General features: G+C 41.5%; 2 protein-coding genes across 2 annotated transcripts; both read right to left on the bottom strand.

The window, feature by feature from the left end:
• Positions 1 to 4592: 4592 nt before the first annotated feature.
• gpr61l (G protein-coupled receptor 61-like) lies at positions 4593 to 5879 on the bottom strand. Its single transcript, XM_053446267.1, has one exon. It carries the CDS (start codon positions 5877 to 5879, stop codon positions 4593 to 4595), a length of 1287 nt encoding a protein of 428 aa, XP_053302242.1.
• A 2413-nt stretch (positions 5880 to 8292) lies between these two features.
• On the bottom strand, positions 8293 to 14077 carry parp3 (poly (ADP-ribose) polymerase family, member 3). The gene is made up of 11 exons (XM_053442481.1): positions 13910 to 14077; positions 13418 to 13620; positions 13188 to 13313; positions 12729 to 12908; positions 12479 to 12617; positions 11184 to 11410; positions 10804 to 10959; positions 10574 to 10660; positions 10310 to 10487; positions 10082 to 10225; positions 8293 to 9389 (listed from the first exon to the last, which is right to left on the bottom strand). The coding sequence occupies exons 2-11, from the start codon at positions 13613 to 13615 to the stop codon at positions 9220 to 9222; spliced, it is 1605 nt and encodes a 534-aa protein (XP_053298456.1). The 5' UTR covers positions 13616 to 13620; positions 13910 to 14077; the 3' UTR covers positions 8293 to 9219.
• Between the last annotated feature and the right edge of the window lie 1561 nt (positions 14078 to 15638).

Genomic DNA, 15638 nt, shown 5'->3' on the forward strand with positions numbered 1-15638 from the left:
CATCAGTTACTTTGTGTTGACTCTTTCAGGATCCCTTTTGGGACTCAGAGGCCTCGGGTCTCTGTGTGGAATCCACATCTTTAGACTGTACATCCACATCCATTAAGTCCCCCTCTGGTCTGTTATCCTTTGATCTTTTTGGATCCTCGATTTTCAGGCTGTGTTTCTGCTCGTTCGATTGCTGTCGCTGGAAACATGGAGGAGGGTGCGGGATGTGTCAGGAGGATGGTATACCACTACAACCTCTGCCTGCTGCTCATTGACACCCAGGTGGAACATAGTGGGCTGCTGACTGCCTGACCTCTGCTTGAGGAATGCCTTTATTGGCTTTTACAGGCCGGTCTCCACTGACACCCTGCAAGGAAAGTCTAATTTAGACTGACTTGTACGTGAGAAATGTCAGAGGTTAATTAATAATCACTTAATTCATTAAGTGATTCTAAGAATATATATTAATTTGTAGGTTAGGCTTATGGCTGTAATAGGAGAGAATTTAGACATGTTAGTAAGTATGGATGTAATGAAGGGTTAATAGCTCATTCACATTGATCCCCTGACCAAATCTGGCCATTAAATACTCCACAGACTCCAATAACTAATGAACCCTGAGATGTCGTTCTTAGTTTGAAAAGAACCTCAGTACTCACTTAGCAGATGAAAGGTGTTTCACTGTTTGTTGTACAATCCGTAGAACCCCTCCTGTCAGAGATATTCAAACAAACAGGGATAAGGAAAATCCTTCGGTGTATAGCGCTCTCTGCTGGCCATGGATTGACTATATTTGTTTATTTCTCTCTAGTAAACCCTCATCATTTATCCCTGATGGTTAAATTAGCTAGAGTTTCCATTCACACATGCCCAAATAGTTCATTATGTTCCATTGCTACCTGTCTTCCCAGTTCCAGCAGAAATACTGCAGTGGAAGTGGTGTGGTGACAGGGTCTGATTGGCTGCTGGTTAGTGATGTGTGTGTGAGGGGTGTGTGTGTGTGTGTGTGTGTGGAAACCATGGCGATGAAGAGCCCCACAGATTGTCTTGTGATTGTGTCTGTGGTCGATGATCCCCAGGTCGTTGATCCACAGCTTAACAGAAGCTAATTTACCCACATCTGGGAAATGTTTGTAAAACAATCATTTCAATTGAAAGTTACATCGAATGACGACCCACTGTTCATTAAAGATGAGAGCGAAACAAAAGGAAAAGGGGCAGACAGGTAACACAGAGTTATTAGGCTACCAAAAAATGTTTTATTAGATTCTGTCAGTGAATGTTGTCTGATGGGGTTTATTAAACCAACAGAACACAAATACAGGAGATCTATTCCAGCGACAGCTGATCTACTGAAAACTGCTTGTAGTGTTGATTTGATAAATCTCCTGTTACTTTTTAAAGTGGTTTATATTAGCACATATTACATTTTCTAGTTTGCTGCATAGAGCCTGGTCAAATTTGAAAGGATGCTGAGCTCTTACAGTCAAACCTGTTCATCCAGATGTATCTGAAATAATAGGCTCAAGCCTGTTATATGAATTCACGTTGAAACTTCTATAGAGACCTCTGGTGGTTGTGAAAATGTTCCATGAAGCAGATATTATGTTGGTCCAGAATGTGTCATAATTTGTCACTAATGTTTAACTTTACACATACTGTATCTAGATCTATCATGTTTTAAACCCTAGTCCTTGTTTTATAATCAGAAATCAGAATCAGAAATACTGAATTCTATTTTTGAAACAAACAAACAAACAGGGTTTAAAACATGATAGATCTGGAGACAGTATGTGTTCATGAACCAGATTACTGAATGGTCTACCACGGAACTTGCTGAGAGGATGTACTGGATGGATCTTGATGAATAAAAAACAAACCCATTTTATATATATGTATATTGTTGTGTGTAATTTGGTGGAGCGTGATTGGACTGGCCTTGGTGGAGGGTACAGTATGTGTTCTACTGAGTGCCATATGAGTTAGAAATATAACTAAATAAATAATGAATGCCTTTTGACTTGTGTTATATATGTTGTCATATTGTTCTCTCAATATTAGACACAATGATGCAATGACTGGTTGATTAAAAGGTGAATTAATTGGAACATATTTGATATTATTTTCTGGGAGTGCCATTCTAGTTTGTTCATGAAATCAAAGCCAATGTTTTCATTATTTAATTGCTATGCATTTGTGAAGGCGAGCATTAAAGACAGAAACAGACTTACTTAACATTAGTCTCAGGACATAGGTTCACACTGTTTGTGTTTGTACAGCGTTTATATCCCCCTAATGCAGAGCCCCACACAAAGCATTTAACAGACACTATCACAGTTATGTAAGCGTGGTGTAGAATAACCCAATTAGTGACAGCAAATGGTGTTTGCCGTCACTTGCAGAAACAACACTATTCTGTCTTTCCCCCTTTTTGTGAAAGACTAATACAAATAGCAGGGACCATAAAATAGCACTTTGTCGCCACTTTTAGAGCTTTATCAATGCCCAGTAATGATTTCCATTGGAAACTCACTCTCTCCGCCTCACAGTGACCATGTCGCTATCACAGCTGCCCATAATCACAGGGAGCCTTTTTCTACCTGGGCCACTAATGCATATGATAATGAGTCTCTATCTGAACCTATAGACCTTACATAATCAGTCTGTGTCTTGAAAGGAGGCATGAGGCAGAATTAGAAGAGTCCAATCAGAATCCGAAGCTTAAGCATACATCCAGGCAAAGGGGTCCTTGTTGCTATGTGAGTCACAGGCTCACTCAATTTCCATGACGACAGGGACGGATGACATTCAGCGTCTAGCAGCGTATCTGTCTCACGCAGGAACTCGGAGGTATTGTCTCTCCGATTCATGAGAGCTCCTCACTCTGCAGAGCGCCGACGTGTCAGTGCTCTGCAGAGTGATACGTGGGAGTCACACTGTGCTGCTGTTTGTCAAGTTATTCCTCAGATGTAGACAACACTGCTGGGCAACACTGACATCAAATACAATGTGCAACAACAGTGTCAGGCATCGATATAACACTGGGAAATAGGGCATATTGTTAGTGGCATGAAATAAATGACACAGTAGAGCCAAAATATGTTTTTCAAATACAATAAAGTGGAGTGACACTCGGTGGAGCACTACACTGCTGCATACAGTCCCCTTGAGTTTAATTTGAGCTGCACCAAATTTTCCCTCGATCTATTGATACATTTTTCTTTAAATCTCACAACGTAAAAGAAAGTAAAAAGTAAAAAGGACAAATTCCTGGATCAGCCCTTTGATCTGGATCCACACCAAAACAGTAAAGGGTTCTTCCCTGATCTATAATGTGTCTGTCCACCAAATTTCGTGGAAACCCGTTGAGTAGTTTTTTTGTAACCTTGCTCACAAACACACTGACCAACGAGGGCAGAGGTAATGACCTTTGCGGCAGTTGGGGGCAGTGTTTCTTGGTTGAGGCCACTTCCTGAAAGCAGAAGAAGACGAGAGCCAAAAAACGCACCGCCCAGACTAAACTGAGGTTTCCACAAAGTTTGTCATTTATTACTCACTCACACATCAGCCTTAATGAACCCAGCCTGACGGCTTCTATCCTATCAAGGCCACACGTAACCCAAAGCATTACACTGGCAAAAGTAAGAGTGCTGCCCAATTGGGCAACAAGTCAATCAAAAACACTTTCTGATAACGCTGCACCCTTCGTCCACACAACACAACATGTCCCTAATGGACATTTCCCAACTTCAATTGTTACACTTTTTGTTATTATAGTAAAACTCCATATTTACACATTTACAAACATATAAAACATTTTAACAAACAGCACAAAACCAGGCCAATGGTGACGTATGGTTAAATTACATAGAGGGGAACATTTATCACATTTATTTAGATATTTCGAGGCCACATGGAGCCGTAGCACCCTGACATGTAATGAAAAAGCACTGGACATTTAACATTTATTTTAAGTGTTGGATCGTATCTTTTTCAGTACAATACTGACATTTACACGTGTATATTTAAGTATTACTTCCCCCTGTATGTTTGTTTGTTGGTTGGTTTGTGGGGTCTGATCCAGTTTGTTTTTTCACTTAAACAGTAAAAGACATGGTGTTCAACATTTGTATTGATTTCTCAGAGAATAATTAATGGATCTTGACCACCTCACCCTTGTGACCTTGTTTGAAGAGGAACACTACGAACAAGTGCACTTCATATCTAAGGGTTCGGCCAAGGGAGAGAAATTGGGACAGGGCTCGGTCTGATGGCTCCTTTTGGCCATAATAGCCACCATAGGAGCTTCAAGCAATTTCAATGAATAAGGGATGGGTGACAAAATCCATACACGTCATTGTTCTCATCCAAATACCATCCCTAATTTCAGCTGAAAATAATATGAGTCTTAAACTGTTGCACAGAAAAATTAGTATCAATTTTGTCGGCTATCACTTACAATGTGAATGCTTTAAAGAAGAGACCTCTTTGTAGCTTGTTGGGACAGAATCAGCAATTACAGGAACTAATAATCCTTTCAATTTAAATATGGGCCTGTCAGTATCGTACAGAGACTGTTGTCCATCATTCAGGTTGGTTAATGTTCAGGCACGTTCCTCAGGTATTTGTCCAGGAATCTTTATCCCCTGGTTAATAGTGTTTCTGGGGCTGGAGTTGGCACAGCTGGACTGGGCCTCAGCTGTGCTGCTGGTTCTCTGGATGAACTGGAGGAAGTTCTCCTGCAGGGAGCCCTCATGGCTGGACGCCGCAAAGTCCACAGGCTGGGTCAGGCAGCAGCGTCGAAACTTCACCAGCTCCTCTCTGATCTGTCTGTTCAACAGGCCGTAGAAGAACGGATTCACTGCAAAGGAGGAGTAGGCGAGCCAGGTGACCGCCTCCTCCAAGTCTCCGGGGCTCTGCATGGAGTCAGTCAGAGACATTTGCAGGTGAAAGATGAAGTAAGGTAACCAACAAACCAAGAACTGGCCCACGATGAACACCAGAGTAATAGCAGCCTTGCCCCCGCTGAAGGCCCTCTCTGGAGACAGTCTCTGGGGCAGAGTGCGGCTGGTGGTTATCATGGTGGTCTGGCTGTTGATGGAGTCTGAGCGATCCTTAGCTGGGTTCACGTTTGCCCATGTTGGCACAGCGGGGACTTGCTGCAGGGCTGCGGAGCGAGCGACCTTGTAAACGGCACAGTAAACTGCGAAGATAACCACTGCAGGGACCAGGAAACAAATCACACTGAAGAGCACAGCAAAGGCTCTCCTCAGACGACTGTGGCTCGCGTGCAGAGAGCAGTGAGCTGCAGCGATGGAGCTATGATGTCCATAAGCTGGCCAACCAAACAGCGTGAACAGAGCCAAGAGGGCCGACTTAGCCCAGATTAGGAGCATGACACCAACAGCAAGGTTGATTGTCATCTTGACTTCATAACGCATCGGGTGTATGATGTAGAAGTAACGCTCCACACTAATGGCTGTGATGGTGAGGATGGACAGACAGATGAGGAAAACATTGAGGAAGATGTAAACCTGACACTCCAGAACGGTGAAGACCACGGTGCCAAAGAACGGCGAGCTGGATATGATCCCCAGAGGCATGAGGAGGATGGCGCACAGCAGGTCCACCGCACAGAGATGACACACAAACGCAAACCTCTTCAGGTGAGGTGCACGAGCAATGGCCACCATCACGCCGGTGTTGGCCAACAAGGCGATGAGGTTAAGGGTGACCATGCAGAACAGCCCGAACAGGTCCTTTATCTGGGACTGGGAACTTGTGACAACGTTCACGTCGGCAGGCACGGTGGCCTCCCATTGGTCTGTGGTGAGATTTGGGATTGATTGATCTGACGGAGAGGCTATCATGAAACCAGTCTTGTCGGCCATTATTCATAAATAACGTCCTCCATTTGTTTTCTCAGATGTCTTCATGTCCTGTATCTCTCTGTAAAGTCTGTAAATGGAAGAAAAAAACAGACCATTTTAAATCCGGACCCTTATAAAAACTAAAAACAAATAATAATAATAATAATAATAATAAACAATCACTCTACTTATCCATGAAGAAATATATGACAAGTCTGTCTGTATGTATATAAATTGTAAAAATGTTTTCATATTTTAAGTGAAACTACCCAATTATCATTGATAATAGTTTGATTTGGGTCAGGGTCTCTCAGACTGCTATCTGTCTTAGGTCTGACTGTAACTGAATATTTGTTGTTTTGTTCATGTGTTTGACTCTTTGAGAATCAAAGAAAAATGGGAGAATAAAGGGATAAATGTATATAAAACCCACTAACACAAGTCAATGTGCAAAAGAGTGAGGTCTTTTTAGACAAATGTACAAAGATGAATCGTGATATTATGAAAAGATTATTTAAGCAGTTTCTAGATGAAGATCGATACTGCCTTCTTTATTATCTGTTTCAGGGGAAAAAATACAAGTTAAAGGATTAAAGTTCTGCTCCAGAATGTCAGCTAAAGAAAAAGGCAGAAAATCTCCTTTTACCAATGATAAATAAAAACAGATACAGCATAGACAATAACAATAAAGCTTATTAAACATAAAAGCAACTTACCCATATCCTCATTTTGTTTGTTGCAATTCAGACCAAACAGGTGAACAGACGTCTGACATGACGAAGCTTAGATTGCGATTCAACATGTTGTTTCTATCGACCCAAACCAAAGGCAGTCCAGCTTTATAGTATTTTATCTTGTTTTTGTATCCAGAAAGGTGAAATAGTCAGTGTTTCAGGTTAAAATAAAATCCAGGTCATCAAAAGAAGTTTGATCCTTCGGTGCAGAAGCTGCAAAGGTCCAGACTCATCCCCCATTCACATGTCGAATAGAAGGAGTGCTGATCTCTGAGTCAATGATGATTTCAGAGATGCTGCTTCTTCTCTCATCAGCCGTCCACCAGAAACACTCTCATCCCTGTCCTGTGCTGTGTATGGCACTGACTGTCACACATTGTATTGTTTGTGACTGTATGTGTGTGTGTGTGTGTGTGTGTGTGTGTTTCCTTCAAACAGACACACACTCCACTGTCCTCCATTCAGAGCCCAGTGTTCCCTGGGTCCTAATTCCCCCATCTTAAAGGGGAAATTCACCATTTACCTGTTTGCTGTGTCTGTGCTCAAGAATGATTATTTACTGAAAACAGAGGGAACTGGAGAATGATTTTCTCCGTGGGAAATAAATATCCCAAAAATAAAAAGCTATTTTCCATCTGTAGATGGAGGTGACTGAGTTTACTTATGTGGTCCAAGAACTCCGATTCCTTACAGTTGAGTAAGAGTAAAAACAATACAAACAAATCATTGTTGTTGTCATTTTATAAAAAATCTCTTTTATAAATAAAATTCCTGCATTTAGAATCCTAACTATAACAGTAAAAGTACAGAAATGTATTTCCATTAAAATATATTTTAAGTTTAAAAGATGTAAGTGGTTTGGGCAGAGAAATGACCCTCTTGTTACATTATATGGTTATTATATCAGAACATATTTATGTCTACTGTCCAAAATAAGGACAGATTACTCACAGTCAGTCGATTTGTGGTGAGTTTATTATAACATGCATCCTACTTTGATTGCCTGTATGTGAAATCTTAATCCGAAATAAAAAGCGAGCCCAGCGGTAGGTCTTTACCTGACTACATCTAACCACTGAGTATTGTATTAGTAAACTAGTCAGTGGAGGAATACATGGGTCGATGAGTCATCCACCTGGAAAAGTCTTCATCAGAATAAATATAATTAGTTTGTTTATCTATTGTGACCTTTTATTGCAGTTTCCTTGAGCTAATTACAGTTTCAATCTATAATATGGACTGACACTACTATGCGACTTTCCCAAAATACAATCATATTATATCATTTTAAATCAAATTTGAAACTAAAGACAAGTCAAATGAATAACAGTCCATATGTGGATTGAGTTGTCGAAGGGAAAGACATTTTCTTGCAAATGACTGGATACTTAACTTGATTAACCTAAACCCAGGTGGTGACCTGTCCTATCTTCTAAAAAAATAATCTCTCTTGTTTCCATGTCGGTAATATAACACGATAAACTAGACACTGAAAACAGGATCATTTTTTTATTATATATTTGCAATTTGCTTCACAGGATATAGATATAAGATGCTCAGTATCACTGTCAAGCTAATTATACTTCTTTTTTATCTACTGTAATCCAGCAGGATAAAATATATATATATTTAAAAACATAGTTATAAACAACTGATAAGTTTTCCAGCTCTAAATAAAGACAAAAAAGATGACGACAAGCTGCAGGGTCACTTTAGTTTATTAACTAATCATTGGTTCAAGTCATTTCTAAGGCAATTACATTCATAAAGGAGTTGCTCACTAGTGACATCACATGGTGACATGTGGTACAACCATCATGTACCTGGAAGACATATTATGCAAGTTATACTATATAACACTACAGAAACACTTTCAGTGTTCAGTGTTAACATATTCTTAGATTGCCAGCAGTGCATTTAGGTTATCCACAAACATTATTCCAGCTGTAAACATTTCAGTGCATAGGATACCATATATAAATTATATTTATATATTATTATATATTTATTCTATATCTATTCTATAAAATAATAATATCATTTTAAACTTTTATTGTTAGGGCAACAGCGTGTGGCAAATTCATTCAAAATATCCAAGATATTGTCTTTCTGAGAACCAGGTTTATATTTAAATTTCCACTCTGATTAAATAATATAATATGTATGAGTTAAGCAACTCAAATAACTAAAGTGAGATGCAAAGATAAAACATCAGGTGCTTAATGAGATACAAAAGCAAAACAGCATTTAGAGAACTTTTAGATGTTTACAAGTCAAGATGTGGATAAATATACCGACAGGCGAATGGTAAACAGACATCCTCTCTGTCATGGTAAAAGATGGTTAGGGTTAAGTGAATGCAGTTTGTCAGTATGTGAAGCTTTGCAGTTTATGATCAAGCCTGTCAACCTGTAAGTTTGACAGTTTTACAGTGTGCAAAATATAAGGCACAGGAAGTAGTAGAGAAATACCATCATGACTATTGACTATTGATGAATAGTAAAGACAATAACCATATTAGATTAGGAGACAGCACAGCCAAGCTTTTTCAGCAGGCCCTTGTATGTAAAGGTTGAAGAGTAATTCTCTTTCGAAGGACCTGCCTCTTTCCTCCGGTTGTATTGGTACTACATGTTCAGCTCCAGCAGATACCGAAGGCGACACTGATTCTCTTTGTAGATGAGATACTCGCTGTTGCTGAAGTAGCTGTCTAAGAACTGGGGCTGAGGTATGGGCTCACCCTGGGGCACAGAAACCTTCTTGCCCTCCAGGGTGATGACGGTGTCCTTGGAGGGATCTTCAAAACAACACAGGAGAAAAACAAAACTTGACCAAACAACCAATGCAGCAGGATCGTCCTCATGTCAAACAGCACATCTCCAATGCTTCCTTTTTCCAACACTGTGGGAAACTAGGCACAAATTTAGCAACAGTTGAATTTTATTGAAATAACATGATCTCGAAAATGTACTGCATGTTTCATGAGTTACTGTTATGCAAATTAAACCACAACTCTGCGCGGAGAGCGCCATTTTATAGGCTCGCAGATTCAGTGGCTTCTCCCTAATCACTTCTTTAAAAACTATTTCTATAGACTTGCTTCATGTGATGTTGTGTTGTTGTTATGTTTTTATCGTTTTCTTTTGACCTTTTACGTTACCTTTTATTTATTTACTGCTTTTACGTGTTCAAGTTTTTATATACTGTTCTTGATTTGCTGTCAAAGCACTTTTCGTTCCCTCTTATACAGCAATGGCAGCAATCATCACTTCCATACAGGGTTAGTAGCATAGAGCTGTTCAAATACAATATACAAGTATTCAACATATATAGTAATTTAATGCACTTGTATGGGATCTGTATCAGGAAGAGGAAAATAGTATCCGAGCATATCTGCCCAAACGAAATGCGACTCTCTCAGTTCACAGGCAGTGACCCTGAGAGGGAGATAGAATTCACAGAGTAAATGACACAAAGGAAGTGTTGTACCTGGTTCCACTGATCCTCGAGCCACCACACTATCATAACCTGCAGGAGCCTTCTTCAGTGAGCAGTTGTCTTTGGTGATGGTGCACTCTTTGCCGAGGGCTACCTCGCTCAGGAACATCACACCAGTGTTTTTAGAGGTGCGCACTGAGGACATAAAGCAGAAGATGACAATTCAAACACCACAGTATTAGTCTGATAGAAATGTGCTTCTTTAATCCCCAGCCTCACCGTAAGCTGCAGACTTGCAGTTTTCAGAGGCAAAATAGATGCCACGACCAACCCGGCCTCCTGAATGAGGCATGATCCTCAGACCGCTCTTCAGGATCGCTGCCACCACCGCGATGTTTGTACCGTGCCACAGCAGGCGGCGGTTCTCTAGGCTATCATTTTCACTGAAGCGCTCTCCCTGTCATGTGAAATACATATGTTTGCCATTACAGGACAATTACAGTCTTTTGTCTTGGATGAAACTAGGTCGACTGCTGTTCTTACCTCCATCTGTCGATCAACTTCCCAAACGTCGATAATTTTTGGTTTACCATAAGAACCTGCAGTCGCGTTCAGGTAAGTTTCTATGATCTTTAAAAGCAAACAAAAAAACTTAATTGTCATGAACTAGGGCACAATGAATGGAAATGAACAAAACTCACTCATGACAGAACTAGAGCTTTCAATAGAAGTTTGAGGTTCTTTTAAATTAACCTTAGTATGTGACGCAGTACCTTGAAAGTGTCCGTATCCTTCTCCATTAACTCGAGCTTGCATTTAAGAGAAGTGTATTCTTGGTCGAGAGGGTGAGGAACTGTCTCTATCATCTCATCCTGAGCCTTCTCTGTCTCTGACTTCAGAGTCTGGGCAAGCTCAATGTCCGCCAGCACCTGGTTGTAAAAGGAGAGCGACTTCAGCACCGACAAAACATCACTCAAAGAAATTGTTTCACTTCAGTCGAAATCCCCTAAGCACAAGCAGGGTTTATTTGAGTGCAAGCGCAGGGTTTTGAGTGAGAGCTTTACAAAGTCTGAACATGAAATCAAGGCACCCTGCTCTCAATGTGAAAGACCACTTTGGTTCCAACATGTAATCTGAAAGAAAAAGATCTAACCATGAGCATCTCTTTCTTCTGCTCCACTACGTCTTTAGTTGAGATGGTTGGTGGTCTGTTCCGGCCGAAGTTGTGTGGGATCGTGGTGAAGAACTTGGAGGAAAGTTCTTCCAGGCGGGCTGCAGGTGTTCTCTTTTTGCTCATAGCCGCCTCGATCTCCTCCAACACACCAAAGCCCTTTGCGATCTGCACCTTACTGAGCTTTCCAAGAGGCATTTTCTTGATGTCTGTATAACAGACACACACACACACACACACACACACACACACACACACACACACACACACACACACACACACACACACACACACACACACACACACACACACACACACACACACACACACACACACACACACACACACACACACACTTATTAACATCAACCAGAACAGTCATTGTATGTTATCTTTGAAAATGTATCTCATTTGGTGTGTTATTTTGCATTTTAATGTGTTTCTTCAAAAAGGTTAGAAGGCCCAACAATCCACATAAAGTCAATCAAGCTGCACCAAATTAAACAAACTCATAAATATCTGTCCCCTAACTATGCCTGATTTTTTTATTAAGATCCATGAATTATTCCCTGAGAAATCCCTGAAAATGTGAAATAAACACACTGTCTCATAATGTTAAAGAAAGTGGGGGAAGAAAGTCCTCGACCCGTCCCTTTGTCGGTACACGGGCCATGTGCTATCCTTCAAACGTTTGTGGAAATCAGTTTTTGCATAATCCTGCTGGGAAATGAATGGAAGGCTGCACTCATAGATATCAGTCGTCTAAAAATGCCTGATTGTTTTTCTCAGAATCTCTGTATTATTCACAAACACAAACTATCTCGCAATGTTAAAAGGAGGTGAAAAGAAAATTTCTGGTTCTGCCAGTGATCTGAATCCCCTGCAAAATTCTTCCCTGACTCATAATGCATCCTTCCACCAAGTATCATGGAAATCTGTTTGGTAGTTGTTGATTAATCCTGCAGACAACCAAACCTATGGACAGGGGTGAAAACATAACGTCCAACAACTGGGTTAGCAAAGTCCAACCCACTGATCAGAAGTGTTTAAATTGCTGAGATAAAGAGACGCGTTGTGTAAATGGCGACTTCACCCTTTGACACATTGGATCAATCATTCACTGCTTCACTCAGTATGCTCTGAGTTTCTTACTTTTCTGAGCAGTACTGAAAGTGACGACAGCTTCTTAAAGGAACGTTAGCCAACAAGTATACAGAACACACAAAGTCTAGATCAGCCTGTTTGTATGAAGGGCGGGTTGAGAGAAACACACCCACCTAGGTTCATACATTCCATGGCCTCCTTGAACATGTCATTACTGAAGATGAGCTGGATTAGGTCTTTTGTTGCTGTGTCAAGTGTGCAGGGGAGAACGTTTTTAGCGACTCTGACGGAGTTTCCATCCACGCTGTCCACCTGCAGTAGCAAAAAAGATACACCCAGTGAGATGAAGACAACTTACCAGACCTGCAAAGCTTTAAAATATCTGTTTAAGATGTCATGATCAATGTCCAAAGATTCACCCACCATCACCTCAGCATCCTGCTCTCCATCCACCTCAATCAGAGTGTACTTCCCAGGGTGAGACACAAAATTCGTGTGATCGCTCCAGTTGTTCTTCGTCTTGTCCTTGAACTTTTTCTCAAAGTCTTTGATGGCGGTCTCAGGCTTGTCAAACGTGTTCAGTTTGGATTGTCCCCCCTCCCCCTGAATTTAGATTTGGACAGATGAGGCATCAGAAGCAACTCATTCAGACATTAATAATGAAGCTCCACAGATATACAGATTTTTGTGGAGGTTAATGACAATACCGATAGAAAAGAAATTCGGATTCTGATATATCAGCCAATATATATATATATATATATATTGGCTGATATATATATATATATATATATATATATTGTAATAATAAAACCGATGATTGCATGCCACCTTAAAAGTCAAATAGATAAAGTAAATCAGGAAAATCAGGAAGGAACTTACCACTCGACCCCATCTGTTCCACGTATGGAATTTTTTGTTTGCTTTAATAACTTGAATGACATAAAACTTGTTATTGTTATGTCCAACGTTGGTCTGGTTCAGCATGCAGTCGTAGTCCTCGTGCACCTGGAGAGAAGAACAGATCTCTGCATGTTTGAATGGGGAGATTCAGTCATTAACCTGGCTAAGAGAGGGTGGATCCTTTGATATCAAGATGCATGTTGACTTGCCTCTGCAGACCCGGACACTGAGCAGTGCTCATCCACCCTGCGGCTGCTCTTCACCTGTGGCCCTGCAGCCAGCAGGGCCTCTTTGGCTGAGGTGAAGGCATCTTTTGGCTTTGGACTCTCCGGCTCCTTCTTGAGCTTCTTGCCTCTCCCCCTGGCAGCAGCAGCAGCAGCCGGAGCAGCTCGTTTCTTTGGTGCCATGCTCCCTGATGACAGACACACTGGTCATGTTGGCCTTTGCACTGGGCCCGGACAAGCTCAGACATGCCCTCAGTTTGCCTGCAGCCCCCCCCCCCCCTTCCTTCCATCTCTAACCCTGCGTGCGTCTCCTAACTGAGTATATACAGTTGATTAAAGAGTGACAGCAGCTCATCACTGTGCAACGTTCATAGTTTTTAATGAGGTTTGGTAAAAGTCAACGTGTCCTGAAGCTTCCGCCTTCTCCTGATTCATCCCAGGGAGGAAATTAATGTAAATAAGCAGCTGGAAACTCACCTTTATAGCATCAAGTGCTGTGTAAAGTTGCGTGTCCGTGTGTGTGTGTGTGTGTGAGAGAGAGTGATAAAGACACACACAGCGACTCCTCCTCGCAGCAGAAACTCAGAGTCCAGCTGATGGGCTTGTCGGGAAGTTTACAGTCAGTTTACAGAGAGAGGAAGAGGAGGAGCTCAGCTCAGTCCTCTGCTCCTCCTCCTCCTCCTCCTCCTCCTCTTACGGTCTGCACAGCTGCACAGCAGCAGCGCCCCCTGCGGTCCTACCTATGGAGGTGCCGCTCCCCCTGCTGTTCCCGCAGCAGGCCTCCACCCATGGGTTGCTCACAGTAACGATATGAACTGGGAAACGGACACAGTCAATGTCTGCAATCAAAGACTGAAGTGAAGAGGAACTGGCAAAACTGAATGAGTCTAATGATAACCAGAATGACTCTCAGTAGAGTTCATACCTCCGCCCTGGACCAACAGTCCACTTATGAACCAATATTTATGTTTTAGATATCAGTCTCCTGAACATACCTGCTTCATTTAATCCTGCAAACAAACACAGACGTAAACACGAGCTTCCTGGTGGAGGTAACGAGGCTCCAGTCACTAGCACAGTACAAGTGCTACCTAAAGGTTTAGATACAAAATATTCCTGGAAGACAAAATTCTGATGCATGGTGCCACAAAACAAAATCCGCTGACATCTTTTAAACCGACATCTTCATTCTACAAACAGTATGTAGTTTCTCAGTTTTGAATTGACTGCTCGTTCTGTATTGTATTTTCAAGAAAACAGTAGATCTCTGTTACTGAACTGTGGTTAGGTGTAGGTTGGGGTCAAGGTTTTGATTAGGCTGTCCACAATGAGTGGAAGTCCTAGTGAGGATAGGTGGATTGTTAGGATGTGTGTGTGTGTGTGTGTGTGTGTGTGTGTGTGTGTGTGTGTGTGTGTGTGTGTGTGTGCACATTGCAGATTTGTCTTGCAGCTGTATGTCACTAACCCAGGTAACCAAAGGCTAACGCTTGCTGGACCTAGATTTTGCCCAAAGACAATAAAGTATTTTCTCATCCTTTCTTTGACCTTTACAAACAACTTGATATTCCTGCTCTAACTTTCACATCTAGAACTTGTCGCAGTTCATGCTGGAGCTTTTAAAATCCTAATATTTGATGAGCGCCTCGGAGCAGATCTGATTTCCAGCTCAGCTCAGGGCAGCAATCATGTGGCAGCGTGCAGTATAAGATCAAAGAATGTGGACACAAGATGGCAGTGTTAAATCACAGACACTCTGTGGGTCGACATCATCTGCCTCATGCACACCAGGGGCTGCTTGGTGTATTCCTCGAGAAGCCTCGGTGGATTTGATCCCAAATCAGCAGATGATGATATTTGTGCTGGTAATTTCCGTGTGGAGGCTGTTTGGTCTTGGCAGATGGAGCGGAGTGAAGCTGATAAACCTTCAACAGCTGATGAAATATTGAACCGCACAGATTTTAAACCCAAGCTGAATTCCAATTTGAATAATTTAATGTGATGGTATATTTTTAATTAAAAGGAATTCAACTACCCGGATTTAAAATATTTTCGCTGCTACCTTGAGTTTACGATGCTTTCTTTTAGGCCTCAGGAGGTTGATGGGTCGATGTTGGAACACTAACTGACAATAACCCCCTTGAATGGCAGCTCTGTCACACCTGCGTGCCAGAAGGAGAGCAAGGTACCAAACTGCTTGTCCCCATTG

Source organism: Pleuronectes platessa, chromosome 2, assembly GCF_947347685.1.
Source record: "Pleuronectes platessa chromosome 2, fPlePla1.1, whole genome shotgun sequence".
NCBI classification, from domain to species: domain Eukaryota; kingdom Metazoa; phylum Chordata; class Actinopteri; order Pleuronectiformes; family Pleuronectidae; genus Pleuronectes; species Pleuronectes platessa.